Source organism: Coptis chinensis, chromosome 1, assembly GCF_015680905.1.
Source record: "Coptis chinensis isolate HL-2020 chromosome 1, ASM1568090v1, whole genome shotgun sequence".
NCBI classification, from domain to species: Eukaryota; Viridiplantae; Streptophyta; class Magnoliopsida; order Ranunculales; family Ranunculaceae; genus Coptis; species Coptis chinensis.
This window is the reverse complement of record NC_141456.1, coordinates 14811094-14822181: the sequence shown is the minus strand read 5'-3', so window position 1 is coordinate 14822181 and position 11088 is coordinate 14811094. Positions and strand designations below refer to the sequence as shown.

Genomic DNA, 11088 nt, shown 5'->3' with positions numbered 1-11088 from the left:
AAATGTTTTAACTTGTTTCTTGTTTTCTATTACAGAAGGGGACAAGAAACTAAGAACGATCATTCTCTTTAATCTTTTGAAGATCTTAGAAAGTGACAGTTTATAAGTAAATTAATATTGTTCATCTATATAAAGAAGAATTTTAGATGATCTTAACCTTTGGATGAGACATAATCTTAGATTCTTAGCAAGGTATGTGAGATTTTTTGAAGTCTGGGATAGTGAGATCGATAATACATTTCTTGTTCAAGCACATCGTTATCAAACAATAATTCAGCTCTTATTAAAAAAAAAAATTACAGCACAGTACGTCGATCATTTGGATTTTGCGTTAACCCACGCAAAACCATATTGTCCAGGATTCAGATAAATAGTCCCATGTCAATGAGAGAACACTAACCTTAGATTATGCCAGCTATTTTAGTAATTTGGCCTATTGGGCCATGAATATTTGGGCTAGTAAATTCGCGTTTAATATCCGTTTTATATATTTTTACGTATAATACGAATAATTTTAAACCTAAGGATTAATACACGAATTCTATGATCCAGGCTTATAATTGCCAAATAATAAGGCCCGTATTTTTTAAATAAAAAAAAATGTACTATAAAAAGTATGATGCAACTTCAAAATGGAAGGTTTTGAAAATCCACTTAAGTTAGAACCTTCCATACCTAAAGAATATTTGGGATAGTAAATTCGCGTTTAATACCCATTTTATATATTTGTACGTATAATACGAATAATAAGTGAACGTTTCAAACCTAGGGATTAATACACAAATTCTATAATCCAGGCTTATAATTGTCAAATAATAAGGTCTATATTTTTAAATGAAAAAAACGTATTATAAAATGTATGATGCAATTTCAAAATGAAAGGTTTTGAAAATCCACTTAAATTAGAATTTTTCATACCTAAAGAATATCGAATAACTAAAGTGTTAGCAAATAAATATAAATGAAAAATTGAGTTATGTATGTGTAGTTAATGAGCAATTATGACAAATTATTACATTCTAAACTTGTAATGCAACAAAATATATCCGATTTTTTCCGTATTATATGCGTATAAAAGACGAATTGTATGTTTGACGTTTTTTTCGTTTTTTTGGCCAAATTTTTAAACATATTATTATTCAAAATTTAAAATTTTTAACGAATAATTTATGTATCGAATTTTTGTCGTCCACAAATTTACTAGCTATGTATACGAGAAAACAAATAATTAAATAAAAAATACATGGATGCGTAACTAAGTTGGTGAGGTTTTACTTCGCCGTTGCAAGGCCCACGTAACGTGGCCCACTTAGGAGCCCAGGAAGTAGTTTAGAACTTTTTAAAGCCCATGCCTAAATGGGCCTAAAGGTGAGTTGAATTGAGGTTTAAGAGATTTATTAGATCGAGTGTCAACTGATAAAAAATGAGGTGTCCATTTTTCTGGAACAGAAGCATAGATTTTCATTTCTCTGAACACCATCAAATCAAAACAGTTGAATTGAATTGAGGTAAGAAGTTCATTTTGAACTGATTTACAATATGCAAAATGCTTATATAAGCTCAAGTATAACTTATAGGAGCAGAGGGTGTGTTTATTATTCTTCAAATGATTGTTATTTATTGAATAATAGAGCTTCATCATGTTCATTATGTACTTGTTGTTCATTTCCTATTAATGGAGTATCATTAGGCCCTAGGTTTTTCTATGGGTTAAGACAATCTACCTTAATTCATTGGCCAGCTTCTAGAAAGTTGGTTTTGGGTGGTGGGGATAGATTTTGTCGATTACCCATTTGCAATGTCGGTCGGGTTTGTTATAATGAGTGTTGCACTGCAGAGGAGAGTTTTCAGTGTAGGTGTAGTGGGAGAAGGAGGAGGAGGATTGATTGTATGGTGTGGGAGGAGGGGAGTGAGAGTTGTGATTTGGGTAGTGATGGGACTATGGAAGCAATGCTCAGTTTGTTAAGTGAGGAGTGTGATGAGAATTATGTTGGTGTTAGAGAACGGAGAAGTCGGTTTGCGGCAGAGAGAGCTCGTGGAGAGAAGAGTAGGATTAGTGATTATAGGAGAAGGGAAAAAGATGTGGAGTGTGATTCTAGCAAGTGGAATGCCAAGGGTAGGTTTGAATATGTCAGAAAGTCGAGGGAAGATGAGAGTAGGTTGTTGGGAAGAACGAAAGGTTCTTTGAGGGGTGAAAAGCTTGAGTTAAGAAAAGACGGTTCTGCCTGTTCGTCTTACTACTCTCTGTTGTCTTCGGATGAGATTGAAGAAAGTGATGTGGATGTTCAATTTAATAACAGAGCTGTTGTTGAATCTTCAAGAAGGAATAAGAACAAGGAATCTAGAAGGGGGAGAGATGAGGTTATAGTGAAGAATGTAATAGAACAGTCAACAAGGAACGACAATGATGGCACAGGACTCCAGGGAATCTCAACAGGGGGAAATGATTCAGTGGGATATACTTCCGTGGAGGCTGGTTCTAATTTCCATTCAAGAAATGTGAGGAAGAACATGCGTACAGATGTGTCAGCCAGACAAGAGGAATCAAGGACAGAGTCCTTAACAAATCGTTCAAATGTCCTGAAAAGCCATAAAAGTGATGCGAAAACGAAGTTCTGCTTCCGAAAATCGCTTCAGCGGTAGAGGAGATAGTTCTTTATTGTCCTCCATTTCAGTTGATGAAACAAAACAGATAAACAGCCAAGCAGGAAGTGCTTCCAGGTCCCAGCCTAGCTTTAGAGGAAGTGAAGAAAGCCTTCCTGCAACAGTGGATTCGGTGGACGAAGAGAGAAAGAGATTTAGCCAGACTGGTAACTTTAGTATTGAGCAAATTGAATCAAGAAGGAAGTCGCACCAACTTAGGATGTCAGACGGCCATGACAATGGTAGCAGAAGGAGCTCCACTTCTCAGAGGTTTTCTGAGTCTAGATTGAAGAACATGGAAGAGTCCACATCATTTCTGAGTTCATATCAAGAGGCAGAAGTGCAAGATATCCAATCTGATCAAAAAGTTGGTTGGGCAACCAGATCAACTGAAGAATCGCAAGGCCTGACTACTACATCAGTGACCAGTAACAGTGATACAGCATTAGTTAGTAATTCCCAAAAACTTTCTGAAAGGAGAATGAGTCCCCAAGATGAAATTTCAGCCTCAGTTGTCCCCATAATGTCAAAGAGCTACGACAGTGACATAAGAAAGACTTCCACTTCGCAGAGGCTGTATGGCGCCAGCTCAAAGAGCGGGAAAGAGAGTTCAACTTCACTCCGGAGTTCATTTCATGAGGCAGAACTGCGACTAATGCAAACTGATCAACGAGTTGTTCAGGAAACCAAATCAACTAAAGGGTCCCAAGACCTAACTGGTATGTCAGCGACCAGTGTCAGTGATATGACAACTGTCGGTGGTTTCCAAAGATCTTCTGAAATACAAATGATTCCCCAAGAAGAAAGCTCAGTTTCAGTTGTGAGCTTCATCGGGGAAGCGAGTGGAGGAAAATCCTGGCAAGAAAGTGAACACGAAACCAAACAACTTAGGTCAAGGAAAGACTCTGAAAGGCTTACTGAAATATCAAGTTTTAGGGAAAACTCTGCTAACCGGGGTTCTAGTTCTCAAACATTAAATTTTGATCAGCGTGCTTCTGACCAACGAATACATGATGGGAAGGAAACTGGTAAGAATTTACAGGTAACAGTGGTGCCGCCACCATCTAAAATTGTAGATGGAACGTCCCAAGAAGATGTTTGCTACAAAAAACCTGGTAGTGGATGTGCAAAAGGAGATGTTTATTCTGAAACGCCGGGTAGTGGCTCTAGTACTTTATATGAGCAAGAAATAGCTCCATCTTCCCCCGGTGAATTAGATAGGGGATTAGGAAAGGATCACATGTATGAGGAGAAGTCAGATATCATGTTCCATGAAGATGCATTAGGTTCAGCAAACCGCCTTGAGGAATCTTCCACAGAGTTTGTTAGGCAGTTTGTGGAGAAATTAACTCATGAAGTATCAATATCTGAACTTCAGGAGGAGAAGACATCATCCCAAACAACCTTGAATTACAATGATGAAGAGTACACACAGCAGGTTTCTAGTCTACAAGTACCTGAGGGCGCCCACTCTCAGGTGCATGATTCGAGGAGATCATTTATAAGGTCTCGAGTGAGAGGACCTTCAGATGAAATGTGGGATGTGGCTGGTCCATCTGCTGCCAAACCTGCTAGGGGTGAAGCACCTGGGAAAGTCCCTTCTGCTACTGAAAGTGCCATTGTCAGGACTGGCAAGTCCTTGTGGAGTATTGTTGGAGATATAGTTAGATTGCGGTGGGGTGCACGTTCTGGAACTCATAACTCAACCATCAATTCAGGTGGTAAGAGTTCTTCAAATGAGTCAGTTGGCAGTGAGGCGTGGTTTTCTAGTCATGATACTGATGAAAAAGATGATGAGAATGTCAAGAAGGGAAGACAAAGCATGCCAAAATTTAGGTGGATCTTCGTCCTCCGACCCTCTCTGGGGAAAACTGGAACTCAGAGCCTAGGAGGTGATTCTGAATGTATGAGTTCAAACAACAATAAAATTGAAATCAAGGCTGATGCAGTTTCTTCTTTAAATACTTTAGAAGGCAGTTCTGCATCTAAAGGTGCTTCTTCAGCTTCAAAGGGGGAAACTTTTAGTTGGAAATCTGATGAAAGGAGAAATAGTGAAACTCCTTCCAGCAACTTGACAGCCTCCTTATCATTACCATTCCCCCCAAGGCACTTGACGCGTTCTCCCGCCGTCGATGAAAGGAGAAATAGTGAAACTCCTTCCAGCAACTTGACAGCCTCCTTATCATTACCATTCCCCCCAAGGCACTTGACGCGTTCTCCCGCCGTCAATGACGAAATATCTGATAGTGATAAAGCTGTTGCATCTAGAAGCGGCTTCATGCAGATGGAGCAACCTGGCAGAGAGAGTCCAACTGAATCCTCTGGAGCTGAGGTGAAGGATGGTGAATTGAAACACAGGAAGCTTCAAAGGAATAAGCAGGTTAAGACACAAACATTTGAAGAATGGGAAGAAGCATATACACTTGAAAATGAACAGAGAAAAACAGATGAGATATTTATGAAGGAAGCCCTTTTAGAAGCAAAAAAGGCTGCTGATGTTTGGGAAGTACCAGTTGGTGCCGTTCTTGTACAGCATGGAAAAATTGTTGCTCGAGGATGCAATCTGTAAGTGTCTTTACAGCTTATGCTTTCTTTGCCTCTGAGATTAGCTTTATACCAACCAGGGAATGTTTAATCATTGTCTGTATTTCAGAGTGGAAGATTTACTTAGATTCCACTGCTCATGCGAGATGATTTGCATACGTGAAGCCTCTAAGTTACTTCAGACATGGAGACTCTCGGTATGTTCTTGTAAACATTGCTTGCTATCTTCTAACCCATAGGCTAAATTACTCCAACTTAATTGACTGAGTGGATCTAATTTACATGCAATGTAAAGTACTTCGGCTTCTTGAATTTCGAATCTTGTTACTATTTTAAAAAGCCATTTCATGAAATATGGTTTGAAAAAATTTAAAGCTCTCTGAAAAAGTGTAACATATATATATATATATATAGGAGCAGGTTCCGTTTACCATACTTTTTATACCATAGTTTATATCAAACACCCTTACAAGATTACTTAAGTATTAATAGTTCATGGATATGATCTACTAACCATAGATAACATCTCTAAAAAAATTCATCTAATTTGGAAGTCTCTAACCTAGTTAAAAATTGTTGTCAACTTTGGATTTTTTTTAATGGCTCAGATTTTTCGATTTTGCAATCATCTTTTGATATAGTTAAACCTTATCAAATGAGTTGAAATTTTATAGAGGTGATCTTTATGGTTAGTTGAACACATCCACAAAAAACTAGGTAAAGTTATGGGGCATGGTATAAAAAGTATGGTAAACGGAACCTTCTATATATATATATATATATATTTCTGATAACTATTTTACCTCTCCTGAAATCTTTGCACAGGGGACAACCCTTTATGTAACACTTGAACCATGTCCCATGTGCGCGGGTGCTATTCTTCAAGCTAGAATCGACACAGTGGTGTGGGGAGCTCCCAACAAGCTTTTAGGAGCTGATGGTAGCTGGGTTAGGTATGATTGCAGTTAATGTTGGTTCTCTTGTGCAAATTGTTTGTTTCATTTTTCTTTGATCTTTTCTTATCTTCATAGACTCTAGTTTATACTGAATTTGTTATTTGAATTATATAAAACTTTAGCAGCCTGATATTAATTATGAATTATCTGGTTTTTTTCAGTCTTTTACTAAGAGTCCAATAGGCCATATGGTCGTGATTAGCTGACAATAGGACTAATAAAGGGTGATCTTGGACACACCCATAAAAACACTCCCGTACCCCCAGCTTTAAAATAAATAAATAAAATTGTTTAAGCCACATTTAGGTTCCTAAGTTACATTTTTTTTTAATTAAGTGTACCCAAAACCAGTGTTCAAAACCTCGAAATCTCGAGTCAACTTCGGGCGAAGTTGTGTTTACATGAAAACAATGACAATATGTTAAATTATTTGAAAAGAATAAATAAATAATATAAAAGAAATGGATTTTCATCGGGTGATGAAGGAACAATCGGTGTGTGTTCCACATTTCACAATGTAAGTTACTTTCCTTTCTTTAATTTTGGAAGGTTCAAGTCCTCTTATGTCCTCAGGCTCTAGTAGAGTTCAAATTTCATCGTTATGAACATTTGCTTTAACTGGATTCACATCATTCTCAACAATGTTTCCTGTTGGAACTTCCAATAATGCTTTGTTAGATTTGCTATCGGTCTGCAGCTTCAACAACTCTGCTAATTTAACCTCAAAATTGTCAGATAAAAGCTGAAACCCCACCTCTTTTGCAACAGAGCTTAATTTAACTTGTTTCTTCTGTCGAAACAGAAGTGCCAATAGGTTGAAGAATCAATGCTGAGGAAGCCGTCTCTTCTTGGCCAGTATTACTTTCAAAAAAAATTATGTATTCCTTTAACGTCTTGGAGCATCACCAATTCCTTTAATGTCTCCTTGACTTTTTCTAAAGCTCCAATGTCGTCAAAACTAACTCCAATATCATTTGACGGAATTGTATGCTCATAAGGCCAAAACTATTAAGTCTCCTGCCAAATTGTCTGTCTCGTCTATGCTTCGTGATGATTCAATCCCCATGAGGAATGCTAATAGTTATGTGACTTTTCCTTTAGTAAGGACCTGGTTGGATAATAATGCTTCAATGGAGTTTGGAGGATGGGGCATGGTACGACGTCTCTACTTTTATTTCTCATAGGATGTTTGAGACAGTTGATCCGGAAGTCTGAATTCGGTTCGCCGGTTTTGGGGCAGATGAGGATGAGTGGGTCAATGAGTGCAAGCATGTGAGACAGCGGTCTCTCCCTTGAAGCATCAGAACGTGTTGCTGTACTTTCTGGGGACCTTATACTCTGTTTTTAGGAAGGTAAAGACCAAGCTCTTTACTTTGATGCCCACATCCTTGACGCACAAAGGAGGAGGCATAACGTATGAGGATGTCGTTGCAGGTTCCATGCGTTACGATCATGATCAGTCGGAGGAAATTGTGCCCCTCAGAAAAGTGTCGTCGGCCTGAAACTGATTACAGGTTGCATTTACTGCATGCATCAAATGAGCAGGCCAGCATAGAACCAAAGAGTACAGGGACTCTTCCTTCAATCAGCACTTTGAGGGATATTAGTTCTGGAAGTGACAAAGTTCAAATTCAAATTAAAAAGGAGGGAGCTACCAGACTTTCCGGTTACGACTTCTACGGGTTCTCATCCGATACATACAACCACGAAGGATTTTTCAACAACCTTGGCCGTGTGTTGTTTCCTTTTGGGTCGGTTTTTTTTTATTTTTTATTTTTTTATTGAGGCGGTTATGGGGTATGGCAAAAACTTTAGTTAGTTATGTGGTACGGGAGTGTTTTTATGGGTGTGTCCAAGATCACCCCTAATAAAGTAATAATTGGAATAACTTGGGATACCGGGTTCATCTGTTTGTTGTTTTTCCATCGGTTAACAGTCAATACTACTTTCTAGCTGATTGTTACCTTGATCTTACCATTGTGAAAAGAAAAATTGTGCTTGAAGTTCAACGATGCAAATGTTTTGACTCAAACTATCACTTGCAGACTTTTTCCTGATGGGGGTGAAGCAGGAGGCAGTTCTAGTCTTTCAAATCAAGCAGCTGCTCCAGTCCATCCATTTCACCCAAAAATGACAATTCGTCGTGGTATTTTGGCAAGTGAATGTGCTGATGCAATGCAGCAATTCTTCCAGCTTAGGAGAAGAAAGGAGAAGAAAGAAGATTCACCAACAACTTCAAGCCTGCCTGTTTCACATCATCCCTCAAAATTCTTTTCAAAGATGCATGACATGTTCAGCATCATGTTTTGTCTGTAGCATGTGGAAATCTGGTTCTACAGTTGTTCAATTATGTTGCGCTGAATGTTTGCATGACCGAAGTCACTACATTTTCTATAGTTATATTTACTTGTTACTATGAAAATTGCAATTTTTCTGAGTATAATTCCATGATTTAGTTAGGTAAGAGATGTACCGTTCAACAGGGGAATTAGTGTTGTGCAATAACTGCCACTGCAAAATACTTGGAAAGCCCTTAAGTTACAATAGGATAAAAACGTCTTAAACCTTGAAGTGACTTGGTTTTGTAGGCTTTTGAACTTTCAATGCCGCCTGTTTGTTTTATATATTTAGCTTGTGTCCCTTAGCTTGTAGCCTTGTATGGCTTGCGTTTTTTACAATGGTTTGTATCACTTTAGCGTTGGGGTTTGTGACAGTTCATGAATGTACAATTCAGTAAGTTATCTACTAGCGGCTGGAATTGTATTAACCTGAAACTTATGGCTGGAACAACTAAATTTACGTAATGGTTTGTATGGAACTGTACTATCCAAAATACATTGTTTGATCAGTGACTTCTCTGCCACTCTAACATGTTTCCACCTATTTGCTTTTGGTTTTACAGAATTCGGTCATCCGTTTGTCTTGCATTTGCCCTCCCCTCTACCTATATGCAAGCCAGTCCTCTACCTAAATGCAATCCCACATTCCCCATAATGTAGTAGTCGGAGAGTCTATTCATATGAAGTATACATCTCTCCACACTCACCAAACCCTGCTCCTTTCAAGTTTTCTCCAGACCTATGTATATAAACAAATATTCTTTCCCTATATTCTCATCTCCAAACAATGAGCTCATGGTGGTACTTTCCTATCTTGACCTGTGTCTTGATTTCTATAAACGTTGTTGGCGCACAGACTGCAGTGGCGCCTTCAAAGCCACCAATTATAGCAGTACAACCACCTCGAACACGGCTGCTACTGCTCCCACAATCACCACACCAACAGCTTCAGCAGCTCCTGAATTACCACCATCTTCTAGCCCACTTACTACACCACCACCATCTTCAAGTCCAGCTCAAAGTCCACCACTATCTGCCCCATCCCAAACACCAAAATTGCCACCAGCGCCAGCTTCACGTGCACCTCTTCCACCCTCCCTACCACCACCACCACAGGTGTCACCAACACCAGTGGTAATGCCACCTGCACCAACACCGTCGAAGCAAACACCAGTACCATCACCTATGCCTTCGCCACCAAAGACACCACCAGCACCAGCGCCAGCACCAATTACTGAACCACCAGCACCATCACCATCACCATCACCAGATCTAGTGCCCTCACCTGCACCAGCTCCTACAAAGAGCAAAAAGAAGAAGCGCAGACATAAGCATCATCATCATCATGCACCAGCGCCAGCACCAATTGTTGTTAGCCCTCCAGCACCACCCATTGCAAACTCTGAGGATGTCACTGCTCCAGCACCAACACCAAATCTGGTAATGTGATTGAGTCAACAAGTTTTCATTTATCTCAAATTTTTGTTCTTAGCATTACTTCTGAAACTTTAGCATGGCATAAGTAGATATAGTCATATAGGACTTCGCTAGGCCTGCTCTCTTGATATCAACAATACTAATCCTTTTTCCAATCAATTACAGAATCATGGGACCTCGGTGTATCAGCAGGGAGGACTACGGACAAGTTCTTTGAGGATTGGATTAGTTGTTCTTGCTCTACTTGCAGTAACAGGCTAGACCTTCTTGCAATTTTTAAAAAAGAAAAGAAAAAACATTTGTTCAAACTATAATGTACTGCACGCATTAATTCCGTTCTTCAAAAAAATTTTGGTTCAATAATCACATGTTGCGCCCAAAGCTTAGGGAATCAGCAGTAATAGATCAGAAATGTTTCCTCGGCTTGGGCTGCACTTTTAAACGCTTCACGGTTTATAATGCAGCATGGTTAAGCAAGGATCGAATGATCCCAACACCTATTGTCCTCATTCTTTTCGAGAAATGTATTCAAACACATTTGATCTAAAACAGATAGTCTGGTGTTACTTTCAATACATGCAGAATTCTCCAAGTCTCAACCGTGCATCAAATCATTAAGCAACATAAACATTCTTTCTAAAACCAATTCCTCCAAATTTTCACATTTTTCCGGTCTAACATATATATATTTTTTTCGATAATAAACCGGTCTAACATATATAGATGAACGTGATTGTGTTGAATTGATTCTTGCTCAAGATGTAACGTTAGAATGGCAAGTCAAAAATAACACGAGAAATTGATCTATAGCATGTTATAGAGATATGATTGTTTATCGCCAAGACTCCAACGCAATAGATGGTATTGGCATTCAAGTTTGCACTCTTATCACAAAATTTAGACTATTATAATAATAAGTGGAGACACTATCCTAGCATCAAATGCCAAATTTTCAATAATTTGGTGTTTTTTCATCTTCAGTAGAGACACATATTGATGAAAACACCAAAGCAAACACCAAATTGGCGAAAATTTGGTGTTTACTTTGGTGCTGTATCAAATCTCTCTTTGGATAAACCGCGCGGTTTTGCGAATACCGCGTGGGCTTTCGTGTTAGTTTGGGCCTCTGTCTCGAAGTGTTTCGAACACCAAATTTTGATGTGTGGCGG

General features: G+C 38.8%; 2 protein-coding genes and 1 pseudogene across 2 annotated transcripts; all 3 read left to right on the top strand.

Annotated features, from left to right (window-relative positions):
• The first annotated feature begins 1389 nt into the window (after positions 1 to 1389).
• LOC147522398 (tRNA(adenine(34)) deaminase, chloroplastic-like) lies at positions 1390 to 8459 on the top strand. Its single transcript, XM_086593229.1, is given in 5 exon segments — positions 1390 to 2610; positions 2612 to 5208; positions 5297 to 5384; positions 6013 to 6140; positions 8189 to 8459. Coding segments are annotated over 5 exon segments (4155 nt in total). The 5' UTR covers positions 1390 to 1539.
• Positions 7130 to 8112, top strand: LOC147522399 (protein SAWADEE HOMEODOMAIN HOMOLOG 2 pseudogene; annotated as a pseudogene).
• Positions 8455 to 10492, top strand: LOC147522397 (uncharacterized). The gene is made up of 2 exons (XM_086593223.1): positions 8455 to 9922; positions 10085 to 10492. The coding sequence occupies exons 1-2, from the start codon at positions 9224 to 9226 to the stop codon at positions 10178 to 10180; spliced, it is 795 nt and encodes a 264-aa protein (XP_086449349.1). The 5' UTR covers positions 8455 to 9223; the 3' UTR covers positions 10181 to 10492.
• The last annotated feature ends 596 nt before the right edge of the window (positions 10493 to 11088 follow it).